The sequence below is a fragment of the Haliotis asinina genome, chromosome 6, assembly GCF_037392515.1.
Source record: "Haliotis asinina isolate JCU_RB_2024 chromosome 6, JCU_Hal_asi_v2, whole genome shotgun sequence".
NCBI classification, from domain to species: Eukaryota; Metazoa; Mollusca; class Gastropoda; order Lepetellida; family Haliotidae; genus Haliotis; species Haliotis asinina.
Window position 1 is genome coordinate 42,040,554 of NC_090285.1, and position 20,022 is coordinate 42,060,575.

The 20,022-nt window shown below is 40.8% G+C and overlaps 1 protein-coding gene across 1 annotated transcript in view; it reads left to right on the top strand.

Moving 5' to 3' along the window:
- Positions 1 to 14,646, top strand: part of LOC137286218 (nuclear pore complex protein Nup205-like) — a 43,694-nt gene extending 29,048 nt beyond the window's left edge. Inside the window, exons 30-41 of the mRNA XM_067817940.1 lie at positions 2,329 to 2,483; positions 3,024 to 3,215; positions 6,262 to 6,377; positions 8,033 to 8,183; positions 8,535 to 8,667; positions 9,120 to 9,374; positions 9,522 to 9,602; positions 10,315 to 10,481; positions 11,419 to 11,533; positions 12,285 to 12,419; positions 12,964 to 13,133; positions 13,562 to 14,646. Coding sequence (XP_067674041.1) covers positions 2,329 to 2,483; positions 3,024 to 3,215; positions 6,262 to 6,377; positions 8,033 to 8,183; positions 8,535 to 8,667; positions 9,120 to 9,374; positions 9,522 to 9,602; positions 10,315 to 10,481; positions 11,419 to 11,533; positions 12,285 to 12,419; positions 12,964 to 13,133; positions 13,562 to 13,651 — 1,760 coding nt within the window. The 3' untranslated portion in view covers positions 13,652 to 14,646. The remainder of the gene's footprint in view (positions 1 to 2,328; positions 2,484 to 3,023; positions 3,216 to 6,261; positions 6,378 to 8,032; positions 8,184 to 8,534; positions 8,668 to 9,119; positions 9,375 to 9,521; positions 9,603 to 10,314; positions 10,482 to 11,418; positions 11,534 to 12,284; positions 12,420 to 12,963; positions 13,134 to 13,561) is intronic.
- Positions 14,647 to 20,022: the final 5,376 nt, after the last annotated feature.

Below are 20,022 nucleotides of genomic sequence, written 5' to 3' on the forward strand. Positions count from 1 at the left end.
AGATCTAGTATCTGTGTTGGAGTTTCTGCAATCTAAACTGGAAGCCGGTCTGGCCGCTTCTACAGTTAGAGGTTACTCCACGGCAATCTCTGCCTTCCACATTCCTGTCGATGGTGCATTATTGGGGCAGCACCCTCTAGTTCAGCGCTTTCTTGCAGGCATGGACAGAATTCGTCCGTCTGTCCGGCGGATTAGTCCCCCGTGGGACTTGCCAGTCGTTCTTGATTGGCTGTCCGGTACTCTTTTTCACAACCGGTCGGCTTTGTCCCTCCAGCTGTTGACATGGAAGACTGCTTTTCTTGTGGCGGTAACCTCTGGCAGGCGGGTAGGCGACATACACGCTATGTCCGCCAACCCTGAATTAACGGTGTTTCACAAAGACAGAGTGAGCATTCGATTGCCAGATACTTACCGTCCTAAGAGAGATAGCACCTTTCACGTTACGGAGCCTATTGAGCTTCCCGCTTTCACGCAGCCTTCGCCACCCGGTACCTCTCTTCGACGTGCTCACGTCTTAGATGTCCGTAAGACCCTTAAGGCTTATACCAAACGAAGACATTCGGAAGAATGATCAATTGTTCTGCTGTTATGGTGGCGGCAAGGCTGGCCTTCCGGCGAACAAGCATACCATATCTAGGTGGCTTGTCTCTGCCATTTGTATGGGATACACCTCGAAAGGTCGTACGCCCCCTGAGGGTTTGAAAGCTCATTCGGTTAGGGCTGTGGCGACGTCTAAGGCATATGCGTCTGCCTTGCCCATTGAAGAGATCTGCTCCGCGACTATTTGGAGCCGACCGAGCACGATCATCCGTCATTACCAGTTAGACAGACTGTCAAGCGAGCGTGCTCGGTTTGGCCAGTCAGTTCTCACCAGTGGGCAGGGCACGAGTGCCCTAGCCGATTGAGCTACCCTTGCATTTGACGAACGATCATTTGACGAACGATCATTTGACATTGTAGCTGCAACAAGTAGACTGGTGGTGGTGTCTTACTGTATACTTTCCATCTTTTATCCCGGTGGTGGGCTCTATTATGGTGGTGGTATTTTTTGCTTTACCGGTCTAGACTGTTTTCAGGTCTTCCCTAGCACCTTGGCCAGTGCACAAGAATGGACCCTGATATATCGGTCGCCTGTCTCGACTCCCGCCTGTCCCGTTTTTTGTAAAAAAAAAAAAAGGGGGGGGGGGGGCATTTTTTATAAGCACCCTACGACTTTCTCATAGAAATGTAGGGTTAGACCAGCCTGACCCTGGTCCGAACCCCCGTCGCAAGGCATAGAAGGTCACGTGACCAGGTAAGTTTGATTCCTTGTTACTTTCAGTTAAACGTAATACAGGTTATCATCTTATGTCAGGTTTATGAGCAGACAGAATGCCTCTCCCTAAGATCAGTCTTTTGGAGTCTGTCTTATGCTTATAAGTACCCCAAGGAGGATCTCTACGAAAAAGAATCGAACAAACCTGTAGAGGTTGCAGATTCTTTGAATAGAGTCCTCCTTGGGGTAAGGCCACCCACCTCCCCACATTCTGTCTGTATTGCTTACAGAACAGAAGTGTTTTGCTGGAGGCTATAGTCTGAAGAGTTACCTGCTCTTGGCTGTCACGGGGCCAGGGGCCCTGTAGGGGTGGTCTCACAAGACAAAAACGATGTTTTTTGTTTTGTATATATTTTATTGAAAAAATATAGTTACAACTGTCGCGAGAATTTAAAGAACATTTAAATGCTTATAAGTACCCCAAGGAGGATCTCTATGAAAAAGAATCGAACAAACCTGTAGAGGTTGCAGATTCTTTGAATAGAGTCCTCCTTGGGGTAAGGCCACCCACCTCCCCACATTCTGTCTGTATTGCTTACAGAACAGAAGTGTTTTGCTGGAGGCTATAGTCTGAAGAGTTACCTGCTCTTGGCTGTCACGGGGCCAGGGGCCCTGTAGGGGTGGTCTCACAAGACAAAAACGATGTTTTTTGTTTTGTATATATTTTATTGAAAAAATATAGTTACAACTGTCGCGAGAATTTAAAGAACATTTAAATGCTTATAAGTACCCCAAGGAGGACTCTATTCAAAGAATCTGCAACCTCTACAGGTTTGTTCGAATTTCTGACTGAATAGTTGTAAACACAAAACTACACGTTTATTCTTATATCATTTATGAAACAGGTGATCTGTATGTAAAAAAAACTTATTGTTGTGTTATAGCAACAAAGTATCTTCTCTTGTAGTGGAGACAATAATTTTGGTCACTAACGTTGCCACTGTAAGTATTTTCCATGTAATTTTGAACAAGAACATTATTACAATTTAGGTATTGATTTCTGTCTACTGCAGGCAAGGAGAGCGAGGGAATGTCTCGAGTTTTAGGTACAAAAGAGACTGAGTATGAACAGCTGTCTAAGGAGAACCTGTCCACCATCTTATCGTATGGCGACAGTCTGATGGAGACTGTGTGTAGGGATGCTTGTGATGGACATGATATTGGAAGGGTGAGCACCTTGTGTGGGTTAGGGCATTGCCATATAGGACTGAAACAGAAGTACCATGGTATTTTGTTTCCGGATTGGTACATTGAAATACAGCATGTTCGGTGTTTGTACTGTAAATATCTTACTCACCTTAATGCATCAGAAATATTCCATGTAATTTAATTCTAGATGACATCTTCATGTAGCTACCGATGCTGACATTTTTGTGCTGCTAAATTATCAACAACTCGATTGGATTAACGAGATTGTGTTATGGCCTTTTCGTTTTGGTCCCAATTCCAAGAAGATTTCTTGTCGGATCTTTAACCAAGCCTTTCCACTGGGGACCATGATGTGATGTACCGTTGCACCCCTATTATTTGTTAGGTGAGGTGAGGTGCCGTCCAGAAGAGATTTGTTTTGTATGTCTGCTACATGTCTGGTTGTGCTGACACATTGTCGAACATATGTCAAAACACCCACTGTGGCCAATGAGTAGAGTGTCTTTATTGGTGCTAATGCATTGTAACCACTCAGTGATGGTTATGTATTCTGTTACAGATGCTGGCCCTGAGTGTGCTGGATACAGTTATGTCTATTGACCACTACCAGCAGTGGCTCTCCTTCCTCAGTAAGAAGGGCTACCTCCAGCACCTTGTTGACTCTTTGCTCACAGAGGATGCAGACTTGCAGAAAGTCCTGGCACCCAACCCAGAACAGCTTCGTTCTCTCTACATATACCAGTCCAAGATGGTGAGTGTTTAGAACTTTTTCCAAGTGTTTTTGTATTTGACAGATTTATAGTGCTTTTAGTTTAAACTTTAAGCAAATAAATAGCAGGGGCACCAGAAAGGGTTTGTGTGGTGTTATGCATACCACAAGTTTTATGCCACAATTGAGATTTTCTAGATTCTTTTTCATAGAGATTGTCTTTGAGGTACATATTATAAGTTATCACATAGTGTTGAGGGAAATACAGAGTTTAATCAATCACGAATAATGTATTATATATATCAATATAACCTTACTCGGGACTGATAAATGCATTTCTCTAGCCAAATGTTTTTACTAAATCAAAAGAAAACAAATGCATTGAATCAACTTGTTTTTTTTTTATGTGAAATGCTAGGGTTCACGTTTCCTTGCTGCCATGCTAACACCAGCTGATCATCTGATCCTTGGTGATGCATGCTTTTCTCACTTCTCATTGTCACCGAGGCAGGGCAGGATAATATGACTTTTGAACTGCCTGCTTGCGGATCTTGACTGATGTACATGGTATTTTGTCAGATCCATATGAACCAATCAAAACTTGACATTCTTACATGAGGCTGGATAAGTGCATTTTCGGCCAAATAAAAAAGCCTTTTCATTGATTATACGGCCCGTCACCACGTGGAGTCGCATCTCTGCCACACATTTGCAGCCAACCAGGTAAGCATCCAAGCCTGTATCATCAGTCTGCTGTGTAAGTTGTGATGTGCGTTGTTATCGGAATGCACAAGCTGTGGCTCTTTATGTCTCACTACTGTGCAGCAACACAGCAGACCTTGCTGGCTCTTCTGTTTCTGCTGGGGTGACCTTTCTGGGGGCACAGCAGGTCATTTGGGAGGCTGCTGTGGCAGCGACCTCTTCCAAGGATTCTCACCCTTGATCCTGTCCCCACATAAATGGATGCTTGAATTGGCGGATATTTGGAGTTGTCTTCCACTTGTATTGATTGTTCCAGGTGGATCTCTTTGCGTCTGGCCGGACAAATCAGATACCAGCGTTCCAGAGGGCGTTGGCCTCCGACGCCTTCCTGCTGGATTGGACGGGCAACGTACTGTGGGGGCGTTTCCACCACTACCTCTCATGTCCCGGGTCCTTGCCCATCTGTCAACCCAGGCAGCTTGGCTAGTTGTGCTTCTAGGACCGCTTTGGCTGTCACAGAACTAGTTTCTGGTAATTCTCAGGTATCTGGCTCAGCCTCCTGTTCTATTACAGTTATGATCGGACATTCTCCCTTAGAAATGTGTGCCACATACCAGTCCAAGGATTCAGTGGGCGGCTTGGCCTCTGTCAGGTCTAGCCTTGTAGATTGTGGAATTCCTGGAGCAGTTGCAGACACAATTCTGGCTTCGAGGCAGGATTCTTCAAACGTTCAATATGAGGATGGGTGGTCATGCGTGATGGTGTTCTTACAGGGAGATTGCATATCCCTTTTCTGCAGATTTAGTCTGAGTATTAGCGTTTTTGCAAGCTCATTTGGAAGAAGGTTTGCGACTTCAACCATTCGTGGCTACTCCACTGCTATTTCCATTTTCACACCTCTCAGTGGTGCTCTTCCTGGACAGCACCCTCTGAGCAGCATTTCTTGGCTGGCGTGGGTCGGGTTCAACCTGCTGTCAGGTGTACCAGCCCACCTTAGGATTTGTCAGTCATGCCAGATTGGTTGTCTGGTCCTACTTTTTCAAATCTGCTAGCTTTTCCCATTTAGCTGAACATGAAAGACCATATTTCTGGTGGCAGTAACATCTGGGCGAATTTTTTTGGTTTTACTTGCTATGTCAGCAGACCCAGGGCTGACTGTGTTCCATCCTGATTGTGTCAGTATTCACCTCCTGGATACTTAACATCGGAAAGATCAGTCACGCTTTAGATGTGACTGCTCCTGTTGAAATTCCAGCTCTTACACAGCCTTCCACATCAGGGACTTCTCCAACGAGCACCCACCCCTTGGATATCATTAAGACCCTCAAGGTCTATATCAAATGAAGACAAGGGATTGTGTTCTGCCTTTCTGGTAGTGGGAAGGCTATCTCGCTTGCTTGTTTTGGTCATTTGTGCTACATACCCGGATAAGGGCAAGCCTCCCCCTGAGGGGTTGAAGGTTCACTTGGTCAGGGCAATGGGCCCTTCAAATGCTTTTGCATTGGCACTCACCACTGACGAAAAGCCTTTGTCACTATTTAGAGCTGGCTTAACACTTTTATGCTGCTTAACACTTATATCTGCTTGATACACATCCGGTGATTGAGTCTGCTTTGGCCGATCTGTTCCCTCCAATGGACAGTGTCCTGCCACCATGACTGAATGTGTCTTGGTTATCGGGACAGATGATGCTGTTTTCAGTTGCGTATAATTCGATTTCTCAAACGAGTTCATAGTTGATTGTGAGTTGGTCTTCCCCCTTGATGGGTGGGATATTTATTTTTGCACTGTATGCATAACTTGTAAGGTTGGGTCTCAGTTTGTTTCCTCCTTGTCAGTTCCTGCTCATATTGCCTTTTACAGAAGCTTCGGGTCACATGACATGTGAGTGTTATGACATAAGTTACTTTTGTACAATCTCTCTGGTCTATGGGAGTCTTAGTGAATGCGTATATATATACCCCAAAGACGATCTCTATGAAAAAGAATTAGTTCAACCTATAGAGGTTTCCAATTCTTGGAAGAGAATTGCCCTTGGGGTAGGGCCACCGGCCTGCCTGCAATTCTGTTCACTGATTTATTTATAATGATGATATGGGATGGAATACTTACCTGCTTGGCTGCGCATGCATGGTAGAGAGGTGACTCCATGTGATGTAGGGCCGTATAATGAATGAAAAGGCTTTTTAATTTATTGTCCAGTATGTTATTAAAACATTGATAAGACTGTCACATGACATTTTCAGGAGCAGAAAATGCATGTACCCCAAGGATGATTCTCACCAAAGAATTGGAAACTTCTACAGGTTTATCTAATTTTCCTATTTCAATATGGTCATGGTACATCAAAAGTTATAAACTGACATCATATTGTACATGCTTTCAGAGCTTGCTCACTCGTGTTGGAGAGACGCTAGAAGGAGCGCATACACTGCTCAGATGTGGGATACTTCAGAAACTGTCAGCATGTGCCTTTTTTGACCTCCGACCTGAGTCAGAGAGGTAAGTCCCCCTCCACAGGATCATCTGTTGTCATGGTCACAAACATTAGAGGGAGGAGAGTTATGTTGCAATCCCACTTTTCATGTATAAATTAACAGTATAAGTTGTTCACTGGTCACGAGGGGCCATGGGTGGAGGTACCCTTGTTTACCATGTATTATGTTCCCTGCGCCTGAACGGTGAGGGGAACATAAACAGATACATCAAGGGTACCTCAATGATCCTCAAGAGACCAGTGAACTACGTATGTATCTTTCCAAACACCTCAATGTTAATTTTGAACTGTTTGAAGCATGGGTATTGGATCGTACACTTCAGCCAACTTGGGTGAATCAAACGATTCAAATCTTGCTGTTTTTTCCCGAAGTCATTGTGATATAATTCCCCTTCTTAATATTCACATTAACTACATTTGAATGTTTTGTCAAAATTTATTTATTGGAAAGAGAGTCAAATGTTTTTGTAGCCATCGCTAGATTTTGCTGACAACACAAGGAAAACAGATTTAGAGTTATCTCCCTTCCATCAATTTCCATTCACAAAACAGCGGTAATATCTGTGCATCATGCATCATTTAAGGTTATTCGAGATAAAACAGTAACTACCACATAGTACCGAATGAGTTACTATTGGCAGCGGGGTGTATTGCAATGCACCTGGTTGCATTGGAAATAATACAAGAGCGCTCAGCCAATCAGACAGTGACATTTATGTGTGAGGTAAGATAGTAGTTAATGTAGCCTTGATGTGTGCATCAACAAGTATGGAGAGTACATCAAGACATGGGCCCTGAGGGACTAATGAACCGAACACATCAATGTTAATTTTGAATTGTTTGAAGCACGGGTACAATATAAGTTGTTCACTGGTCATGAGGTGGGCATGGGTTCATGTACCCTCAGTATTTGTTTATGCTCCCCTTTCCGTAGCCATAACTATATTTTGCAGACAACACAACAAAAACAGATTCAGAGTTATCTCCCTTCCATTGATTTGCATTCTGAAAGCATTGGTAATTTCCATACATCATGCATCCATGATTCAATGTTTTCTGAGATAAGGAAGTGCTAAAAGTACTTGTTGCCATGAAGTACCAAATGAGAGGACATTGGCAGTGGGTACTTTGAAATGTACCTTGCTTGTAAGTGGGGTTCAATATCCATAACAGAAAAGTGTTGTGAGGTAAGATGAATCTTTTTGTAGCCATCATTAGATTTTGTATACAAGAAAAACAGATTTAGAGTTATCTCCCTTCCATCAGTTTGCATTCTCAAAACGTCAGTAATTTCCGTACACCATATGTGATTCAGTGTTATTCAATATGAAGAATTACTACCATGAAGTTCCAAAAGAATTTGGCATTCCCATTGGGGTACATGGAAAATGTTACTTGTGATCTGGGTGCGATGTTGAAAATACTCAGCCAATCAGAACATGACATGTGTGAGGCAAGATAATATTAACTGTAGTAGACTGGATTAGGTTGGTCAGTTGGTTAATTGGCTTGTTTAATGGTGCACTCAGCAATAGTCTAGCTATATGGCAGTATTCTGTAAATAATTGAGTCTAGACCAGACAATCCAGTGATCAACAGCATCAATTTATTAGCATCAGTGTTGCAATGTGGATGTTGCCATCAACTGTTTCTGTTGTAGCCCAGAGAAGGAATTGATGGAGGATATGTCCGGAGATGAGTTCATCCCAAGCCCAATGGCAAGGTATCGCATCCTGTTGTTTGCAGCCCTGAACTTGTGCCTGGCTATACTCACATCCCTTGGGTTGGAGAACAAGGATGTGGCAGCTCAGGTAGGTGACAATGACATGAACCTTTGTTTAGCTCAGGGAGGTCACAGTGACATCTGTCTTTGCTGAGCTCAGGTAGGTCACAACAATATGAAACCTGGTTCAGCTAAGACTGGTAAGTTTTCTTTACATCTTTCAGAAGTCAGACACTTTTGTATATTTTAAAAATTCTCAGGCTGGACTTTGGCTTACAATTACAAGTTGTAATTGATTTAAGAGAAAAATGACGATCCTAAGCAGTTTAATTGTAATATGGAATTCTACAACAGTTTTGTTTGACAGAGAGTTATGACATTTTAGCTTGGGAAATGTAGTGTGTCTACTCAAAACCATGGGTGACATCTACACTTGCAGGTGATGTTGTTCATCATCTCCCACAGTGACATCTTCAACACCATCGTGCGCAGCAGGAGACCCCTCCTGAGTCTGTCCACCATGCGAGAGCTGGCTCTCACCACCTGTGTCATCTCTAGGGCTAACTTCCACAGTGAGTCAACCCATGAATATCAGCGTTGATCTTCAATAACCCATGCTTGTTGTAAGAAGCAACTTACAGGACAGGCTAGTCAGACTTGTTCACTTGGATGATACATGTCATCATATCCCAATTGCTTAGATCAATACTCATGTTTGTTGATCACTGAATTGTCTGGTCCAGACTTGATTATATTCAGTATAGCTGCAACATTGCTGATTCCAGTGAAAAACTTAACTCAGTCACTTGCGAGTAGGGATAAACTTTTTTCATTATCACATGCTTATGTTCATGGTGAGTCACATGCTTGTATAGAGGGTGTGGGTTCAAATCCTGTATGGGACTCAACCCAACAAAAGTACTAGAGTCTGTACTTTACTGAGGAAGTGTAATCCCAAATATAACATATGTTGCAAGATCCTTAGTCACCTAATAAATTCCTTGAACTGTAACTTCCCTTACAGCTGACCTAGGTTCTGAGTACCTGGACAGTGAGACGGCCTTAATTGAGTTCCGTGGACATCGCTCTGTGATCCAGAGACAGATGCTGTCTCTCCTGTCTCACTACAGCTTCTCCCCACGCTTCAGCAAGCAGCTGACCAACCTCAGTAGCCAGACATACCAGGGGGGCCAGAGCATTGCAGCAAAGGTGTCGCTGGCCTACCAGGAAGTTACGTCCAATATTGTAGCATACTGCCGATCACTTCTGACTGAGTCAGGTGAGTTGAAGTCTTGTTTGAGCAATTTGAAATGAATGTTAATTTCTATTAAAATGTATCTGTTATCAGCAAGGGAGCTCTTTCTGTCTTCAATACATTGCTGAAGTATTTCAAAATTAAGCTAAATGTTTTGTTGATGATGTGCAGGTCCCACTACTCAGTACAGCCGCATCTTGTTCAGCCCAGGCCTGGAGGAGGGAAATGCTAGAGACCTACAAGATGCTGATGGTGAGATGGTAGCAAGAATCATACACTTGGGCAGGAATATGATTTCATCTACTGTTGGATAGCAGATATGCCAAAAATGTCTGTGTAAAGATGTATGGACCCAGTTGCCCAAGTATAAAGTAGAGTCTTGATAGCAGAATTTTTAGTTTAACCTTGCCCTACTGGTCACGTAAATATTCCATTCCAACCCAAAGTTGTACTGTCATGAGACTTCTGTCGGTTAGCACAGTAAAACAATTGAGTACCATGTCAGCAGGTAAGAACACAAGCATGTCCAGGTTGCACTTTTCTGTTTTCACTTAAGTACTTGAGCAGCACATAGTTATAGTATGCAAATTTGCTGTATGTTCTGGGGACATATTTTTACTACATGTGACACAAATACCCAGTGGTTATCTAAGTGCTCTTACATGCTTCCAGATTATTCATGAATTCATCTGCTTTAGAGGTGCTTTGTTATCCTATGCAGAGTTGCATCCCTTTGTTTTGCCAGGAATTGTTTTGTTTTTGAGTCCTAGCTTTGCAATGATTATGATCTTTGATTTGACAGTATTGTGGCATTTGCTCATACTCATCTGTGACCTGTGTACTCGTTTAGTTGGTATGCTGTGTTAAGATTACTCAAGTTCTATTCAAAGTAGTTTTGAATTTGTACTGTCGTTTTCTTTCATTGACATATTTTCTACATGCTGACATGTTTTTCTGTGTTCAGAGTTCTCCATTTCAAGTATTGGTGGGAGTCAGAGCCTGAGTCTTGGTGTAATAGTTTACCTGCTGAAGCAGTGTGCTGGACAGTTCCTAGTGGTTTATGACAGTCACAGGCAGCATGTCCAGAAGCTCACTCATCTGCAGGACCTCAGCTCTGAGGACCTCAAACAGGTGAGGACAGTCACTGGTTTACGCTAAACACTTCTTTTCTTTCAGAGGCATATTTTTTTCCCTCCTGTTTTGCATTAATAAGCAAGGGCGGTAGAGTAGCCTAGTGGTTATGGCTTTTGCTCGTCACGCCGAAGGCCTGTGTTCAATTCCTTAAATGGGTTCAATGTGTGAAGCCCATTTCCAGTGCCACTAGCTGGGATATTCCAGGAATATTGCTGAAAATGGCGTAAAACTCACTCACTTTATTGAGCATCAGTATTGATTATGACAAGGTCTTTAATAGACATTTATTAATTAGAAACATGAGATGTCAAAGCTTTTCTTGTATGTTTTTAATTGATGTGGATAACCAGTTGCTGTGCTGTAGCCATTATTTTAATTGTGCTTGACTGCATCAATAGAGGCTGGTCTCAGGTTTGAATCCCCCCCGGATCTATGAGTACCACAGTCATGTTTTTTGTCAACACATACATGTTTGAATTGACGTTTTACAAAGGACTCATTATTTTTATTTATGCTGTTTTACAATAAGAAAAAATGTTAAATAAATCCTGAATCTAACAAAAGACACAAACCAGTTTTCAGTGTTGTGTGAGCCATGAGTTGCTTGTGATGTAGTAACAGTTATACTGATTAGTACTGATTTACTTCTTTTATTCCAACATTGGATTTGAATTCATTATGTCAAATATTTTGTAGATCACGTAATTCAAAATAACTGGCCGCTTGTAACCTTTTTAAGGTTATGAAGCTGTCTTGTTTCAAGGGGGCTGTGGGTTAGCCTTATTTTTAAAGCATCAACTCTTCAGACTGAATGCCAGGCTTCAATTTCCCCATGGACACAATGTGTGAATCCCATTTCTGGTGTCCCCATCGTGACGTCGCTGAAATATTGCTAAAAGTTGCTTAAAATCGTACTCATTCTCTCTTGTTTCAGTTTTCTGGTGCGTGTGGGACAGAGAAGATGTCATCCCAGCAACGCCATGAGCTGGCCCGAAGTAGATTGACAGACATCGTCACTCAGAAGGCCAAGGAGCTGCAGCACCATGCATGTATCCTTCATGTGGAATATTATCAGGGTTTAGGGATTCTAGATTCTAAAAATTCTTTTTATTTTGTTCCAGCAGTTCATAATGCAACTATTGAGCAGGACAAGTAATGTTTTTGCGTCACCTTGATGTTTTCTCTTCGACCTTAAGTAGTGGGTTCTTCAGTTGTTATCCATCTGCTGGTTAGCCATTAATTTCCTTTCCTCTTGATCTTCCAGACGAAGGCTAGTGAAACTGCCACCAGGGCCCCGTTCCTTAAGGCGATTGTAGCGCAACGGCAGTCATTATGATTGACATACTTTAACACTGACTTACAACTATCATAGTGCTGTGATTGCCTTGAGAAACGGGGGCCTGGTGGAGGTTCGTCTGCAGCTCTAGCGTACAAACTCTGTGAAATGGGACTGATGTGTAAAAATTGTTGGCACAGAAATTGTGTTGGTTGATGGTGTGTTTTATCCCAGCAGCTTGGATTTTAGCTTACAGTGTCAGTGACTATTTTCTGGTCTTGGACACTCAAGATGACTGTATTGCCTGGCTTTATCTTTACTAGCTGCCACCATACACACAGATAAACCTTACGTTTTGCCCTTTGGAGAAACTGAAAAGGTGACAATTTTTTTGTGGCATGTCTCAAGTGACAGAACTCTTTTGTAAATAGTTTGATCACTGATTGAAATCACTTGATGGCAGACTGCCCGATTTGTGCAACAGTTCATGTCAGATCATTGTGAAAATTTCTTTAGCGTGCCAGATATTGTAGAGAACTGTCTGTTCATCATCTGGCGTCACCTGGAGTACTACCTGCTACACTGTATCCCCGTGGACCAGCAACCTTTGGCATATCAGGCACACATGCGTCGACACAACCAGATACGGCGACTACAGGGTAAGTTCAGTCTATCAACATCACAGGCACATGGATTGGGTGGTAGGGATCAGCAACCATGTCATTGAGATTTTAGTTTAGTTTCCTAACCTGTAGGGAAGGGAATAATGCCAAGGATGCTAAGTTTTTACAATCAGTATGTTTTGTTGTTGACCCTAAGTACATGACCCTTACTCGTAACCCATTGAAACAAATCTACTAATATTTGTTAAGCATTATGTATAAAATTGCTTGCCAAATATATCTGGTAATGAAATACATGATTAAAGCATCTTCTAACTTATTCATCCTTGGATAACAGAAGTTTTTAATTTTGGTCTTGGATTTTAGAAAAAAAATTTAAACTCCATCTGTTGCTCAGCTCATCAGGCCTTATCAGGAAAAGCTAAAATGTGGTCTTAGAAGACTTCAATAAAAACATGTACCTTCAAAAACATTAATAAATATGTGCAATAGGTCTGAAAAGTTGAAATGAAGATTACTTCTATGTAAAACAACAAAAATGCATGTGTTAGTAAAGAACTCTTGGCATGTTTCTGTCAAGACCTTACAGGTATTCGTGGCGCCCCTCCTGCAGAACCTGAGATCATGATCAAACCGGAGTATGAACAACTCTCTCATGGTGTCACAAGAGATGACATTGAACTTCTGAAGCAAACAGCACCATCTGTCATAAGCGAGTCACTGCTGAAGAAAGTGCAAGAGATAAACCAGGTAAGGTGTTATGGGTGAAGCAGATTGGCATGTGTGACTTATTTTCTTCTGATATTATGAATGTGAAAAGGTTGGTTGGTTGGTTGTTTATCGCTGCGCTTATGGATATTCCAGCTAAGTGGAGTCAGTCAGTAAATAATCAAATTTGGACCAGGCAATCCTTTGATCAACATTATGAGCATCGATCTATGCAAATGGGTGCCTCACCACCTGATCCTGTTAGTCGCCACTTACGACAGGCAATTCTAACCCAGATCTTTAAAATGTGCAAAATGTGAAAAAGAACAAACCCAAAACTTTGTTCTGAATTCAAGAGGTAGCAGTTAAAATATTTGTTGCCTAAGTATTTTGGGTAACCATTTATAAATTTAAATTTTCGTTGTTGCTTATGTTATTCCTATTGCTTGAGTATACTGTTATCATTACAGTGCTATGTCAAAGATCGCAGTCACTACAGTTTCACAGAGGCAGTTATACGGAGAATCAAACGTCTACTTCGACTCCATACTGGAAGTTGAAATTGTGGAATCAGAAAGTGCTATCACATTTTGTGCTAAGCTCCAAAATACTGACTTTGACAGGATCCTGTTTGAACTTGTATGAATATCTAATTGAGAAATATTGGTGGATGTAGATAATAGTAAGCAAAGAAGAATGACAACTTGAGGACCTGACTTCACAGTCCACTGTACAGAGGTATACAGTATGGACTGGAGGCCATCAAGCGATCCTAAATTTTCTACATGCATGTAAATCATTACACCAACTAATTTTCTTCTGAATGCCATAGTTTAAGAACTATATTGGACTTTTGTGGATAAATCTTCTTTTAAGTTTTGACACACAATGTTTGTTGAAGCTGTCAACTGTCCGTTCACCTGATAAAGGGATCTGCAATGACCCGACACGTGTGTCAAAGATTAAAAGATTTATCAATAAAACATCTTGGTCATCTGTAACAAATTCTAAATGCTGCTGAAAGACATTTGCTTGGACAGGTTGTTTTGTATGATGACATCATTTTGTGGTTCCAATGTGCAATAAGGCTGACCCATAGGGGATTCAAGGTATTGAGAAAATGCATGAAAACATGTCAGTATGTGCACAGTGTATGGTGCACTGTGTATGTATGGTTGTGACAATCCATACAGGAATCTGCAGATTTAAGACTGAAACTATTGTTTGAACACCCTTGTTATTTCAAGGTTAAGAATGTACAGAATGTGAGAGCTCATAACAGCCTGCATTGTAGATTGTCTTCCAATCTGCAACCTCTGAGGTATATTTTTTGAATGGATGACCCTTTACACATGGCAGATGGAAAATGTATTTTGATAAGCTTTAATCTAATCAAGCTATGACTGTAAATGTGTGTGTTGCCCTTGAGGAATATGTAGACAAATGAAACAACCAGGTGTTACAATGTACAGAATAATGTTTGTATTTCTTATATGTGATTGTGAGAATGTTTGGGCCATGTAAATATCAAAATAAAAATGTCTACATGTTTAAATATTGTTTTCCATGTTCTATTTCATGTTTCATGTAAAATGCAATACAAATTTCATTATCCGGGATCAAATGCTCGCCTGTAACCTAGACAAATATTAAATACTGTTAAGGAGCATGCATTAATGAGTTTGAATTGATGTTCCAACTGAACAGTGGTTTATTGTCTCAGGATTAGAAATGTGTAAGACTGAACCAAGGACAAGCTCAGTTTTTCACCACAAATAACATCTTCAATGCTGATCTTTGATTTGGCCCAATTTCATTCTTTCTATCCAAGACATAAATATACCACTGCAATTAACAAAACAATATCAATTCAGTGTCTTGCCATGGTTCATAATAATTGTTTTGAGATGGAGGTAGAGTGACGTCCTGAAAGAGTGCTTGCAGAATATGAACAATGTCACCATCTTTTATGATGGTGATGACATTTGCACTATGTTAAAAGAGGATTTGGGGATGACATCGTTCAAAATTCTGTTCTCTTCTGTGCAAATGCAAGGACAACACATCACTTTGCAGTATGATAATTTCTGACCACATGTTGCATATATTGTAATGAGTACCACTGGGTCACTGACAACGCTGATTATCGCAAGCTTCGCTTAAGCGTTCCCTCAGATGCCTTGATATCTTTGCAAGACTGACAGAGTTGCCCAGATAAAAAGCAACAACTTCAGTACATCTGTTAACAGTACACTATCCCAGTATCGTTTTCAAATGTCAAGATGCTGTCTCCACTAAACCTATACCAAACGAATGGCAATATGGAAGCAAAATCGGGTTGGATCTCCATACTCAACTGCCTTTCGTGCGGTTGTCGCCTGTTGGTACCAACACGAAAATTGTCGTTTGTTACCAAATCTGTACAGGCACAAGTGACTATGGCAGCCATGTAGACGTGACATGACCATGCTAAATCAAAGGTGCTGCATTGCTGTAGATAGAGGGATAACACTCTGAAGAGATGAACACCGAAATGTTTCTTGTTTTGCCCCATTCTTTTCTCCTGGTTACCTTACTGATGTTAGGCCTTAACTTTCAGCAAAAACATTGTGTACAGTTCAGTGTTTTTATAAACACTTGATACTTAAAAACGCTGTTTCACGTTCAGAATCAGGCTGCCAGCAAATATCTAAACTGCACCATTTATAAACAAGGTCAGTTACGACTTGGACGTTGACGAGATGACTTTATGGGTATGCGGGAACAATGTGTGAACCCCATTTCTCGTGCCCACTGATATTGCTGGAATACTGCTAAAGGCAGCGTAAAACTAAATTCACTCGTTCACTTTTAAGAGTATGCACTGGAAGGTGATTATTGATTTTCAGTATCAGTTGATTTATTGTACAATACATAATTCACATTTTTTTAAACACTTTAAGTTTGGTTATTAGTCATTGAAGCTACAGAACAAACACGATTGTAAATACATTATCAGGGTCACAGGCACAGACGATCATGTGCTGCAGCATTTTCATCTCGACGTTCCTTCGATCTTCCTTTGTTTCCTGTACTTTTATATACTGTGATACATATATTTCTGACTGAAATATCTGGATTGAATCCAAAATGAATGCTGTGTTTCTAAGAGCATAGTGTGTTGCTTTGAGTAAACAGTATGCTATAAGGGCAATAAATAAACGCATTAAAAAACTTATGAGAAATTTATATACATGTTTTCAAGATCATATATCTTAAACACAGGAAGAGTTTTTGTCCTCAAAGTTAACACTGTATGTAAAGATAAACATTGTAGATTATCCAGTGTGCCATTGTATTGTGATAATAAGCAATAATATTAAACATTCAATAATGTGCATGCACATAGTCCATTTGTGTCCAAATGAGAATAAATTGCAAAATAACTGAAAAACTGGAAATGGTCTGTTAAATGTCAGTAGGTGCATGGCAACGGATGTCCTGTACCAAAGATCATCTGCTGTTTGTTTCTTTGTACCCATTACTGGAACAAAGTTTTCAAAGTAACTATCATATTGTGTTGTGTACAAGTTGACATCTTAAAGGATGGACGCTGTTCCTAATGCCAGGTTAACGAACGCTTTAGGAACATTGTCCAAAGATTTAAGCAGTGTACTAACCATGTGCTAAACAATACTTGCGCGTTCATTAGGCGTTCCTGAAACAAACGTAACTTGAAATTTAGACAGCTTAAGGTAAGGTTAAAGGCAGTGGGATTCCCTGTGAATCACATGCTTTTGTAGCAATCGTTGTGCAATGGCAGACCGCAGCATACTACAAGCAGTGCTAGCACAGTTACGTTTCACACTTTGTACTGTTCCATCTGTTTGGATAGTACTTTTGATGAAGTTGAGAAACTGTATGAGTTCACACAGAACACTACCAGCAGTTTGTTCACTGACCACAGCACAATATTGGTAATCTGCTTCACTTGCCGCTCTATTCTCCATCTTCATTGCTATCTTGGAAGAACTGACATAGACAAAGCTGACGTTGCTACAGTTCTTGAAATTTCCAATCTTAAGTGTCAAACTGGTTCTGATAATAGTTGAAATGGAGCAGGACAACATTTCACACGAGTCCACAAAGGGAAAGAAACATCGGAAAGCCTGGTTCAACGACGAATAGAGATCGATTCTCGTACAAGAATTTTCTAAACATAAAGACGTTTTAGTCAACAAATATATATGTCAACTTGTGTCTTTGGAAAATGAAAATACTCATTGGCATGTTTGCACAATGTTGTTGAGACATCAAGGATGCATTTTGAAGCTGCCATTTAGGACAAACCTTGTACATCTGCGCAAATGGACAAGAAACTGCCAGTTACATAATAGCACATTTGACTGACATGTAGGGCGTGCAACATCATGTCTGATTAAATCACACAGTTCAAAAATCAGTGGTCTGTGGAGTCTGTTTCTTGCTTGTATTTCATTATCATTCAACGCTTCTAAAGAGTTATTTCTGTCATGGAACACACGGTTCACATGATGGATTCTCCGCTTTTTCCCATTTCTCACATAGAGATAATTTGCCATTTTGAAAGGCTGACTTGGTTTATGGCCAGTTAAAGACTGCTTAAAGGCTGGTCAGGGGCACACCTTAAACACAGTCGCTAACTTGCCTTGTAAGGACTGTCCTAACTTTAAGGATTGCTTTGAGTTACACAATGTTAAAGTAGTGTCTGCTTAACGATTGTCCTGAATTAACGACAATCTAACGACTGCTTCGAGTTACGAACCCCAGAGAGTTACCAGGAACAGGACAAACACCTACTGCACATACTAGGGTTGTAACGATGCATCAAACCTGTTGATGGGTTGCAGTTATTGAGTATCCGATAGCTATTAATCGATGGTAGAACAGATACATTTATAGTATTTGTGACTATCGATAGTTTTGTAATTGACATTTGTTGATAACTGCGCAGTGCAAAATACAAGAATTACTAGACTTGTTCACTTTGATTTAAACATATGCCAGTGTTACCTTTTAAAACAAACATGATATGGGCTTTGAGTTTCTTGTCAACTATGAAACTACTTCAGCTTGTTTTTATTTCACATACACTATACAACCACATGGGAAATGACTTCAAATGAGACAATTCAAGGGGGATAAACTTTTGCAATAGTTGGTCGCAGTAGACTATCACTATTGCAATAGTATGTTGCAATAGACAATTGGTATCGAAATAGTTTTCCCCCTCATCAGTCACCTCTTGCACATGCTACATAATGTTCGTCATTGCTGACTGATTGATAATATTCCTTCTGACTAGAAACAGCTGAGGTTTAAGGGTATGGTTTGTTTCGGTGTGAAGCTGAGTATGAAAATATTTTACATTATTGTTAAATATTTGAGACGACCTTCTAAAGATCCTGGGACGGTAGGGTAGCCTAGTGGTTAAAGCGTTTGCTTGCCACACCGAAGACCCGGGTTCGATTTACCACATGGGCACACTGTGAAGAGCATTTTTATTGGTGTACCCCGTTGTGATGTTGCTGGAATATTGCTAAAACGGAGTAAAACGAATTGACAATTAAAACAAACACCTTGGGAATATGATCTCACAACTTCTCATTTAGACTCCTATCTGTGTGGGTGGGTGTAGTTTTACGCCGCATTTAGTAATATTCCCACAACATCGCTTCAGGGGACACCAAAATGAATACAGTTCCTGAGTGAGGAATCCAGTCTAAGTAAACTTAAGTCTCAGTGTATTTCGTTACACTACACCACTGAGTCTAACAAAACCTAGTAGGAGGTTGCGTCAGGTAACCTTTTGAGTGACCAATGACCGCCCAATCAAACACGAGACAGTTAGATAGATTTAACCAATCAGACAACGGCTATTATTTAGGGATCAGAGGGACTTTCAAAATATTTAGGTCACTGACACATATCTCTCCACAAACAAAAATCCGCATATAACACAGTTACCTGACCTGCAGTATATACGCTTTGGGGTTTCTCTTGACATGGTTACCATTTGCTAATATTTCCGCAAGATAACATCCTTGATTATTGCCAAAAACACCATTTTCAGAGACTGTTTACACACCGTTGTCATGCTTGTACGTACGCCGTTTGCATTACCTGGAAGCGAGCGTACACTAAACAGCATTCGGAGTCGTTCGGGTACGAACCTTTTCCAGATAAAAAGTTCAAAAGGTATGTGCGAATGTGCACTTTCGCAATTTGGTACACTATAAATCCATGATGTATTTTTTTACGGTAAAAGGTTGGCATCAATGCTGCCAGACCTTTCACCATAACATAACAGTATACTGCTAAAAGGTTTCAATGTAAAATTTACAGTATCATGCTCTTAAATAAAAAAAACGGTGAAATAGCAGTATACCATTACTTTACAGTAACAGGTCTGGCAGCATTGATGCCCACCTTTTACTGTAAATAAACATTACACTAAGCTACAGTATATAGTGTTCCATAACAAAGATTCAGGTTGGATGGAATGACGGATGGGTGGACGGAGAAAATGAGTGCACTTTATAACCTGTTTAGGCAGGTAGGATAGTACTTAGGCATTTTCTAATTCAACTCATGGTCTGTATTTGCAGGATACATCCTCAATTTCTAAAGTAAAATATCAACAGGTTATTGAACAAAAAAGCAAAAAAAACCCAAAAAACAAAAACACTAGAAATAGGGCAAAATAATATCGGAAGAAAGCAACTAAAATAACATTATCAAATGGAAGAAAACAACAACCCAGAAACGGCTTTTTTGCATGGCAGATCCAACATACTGTGGATAAAAAACCCATGAAGGTCCCCTGGTAGAATAGGCCTTCAGCAACCCTTGATTGCCATAAAAGGTGACTCAGCTTGTCATAAGAGGCGACTAACGGGATCGGGTGGTCAGA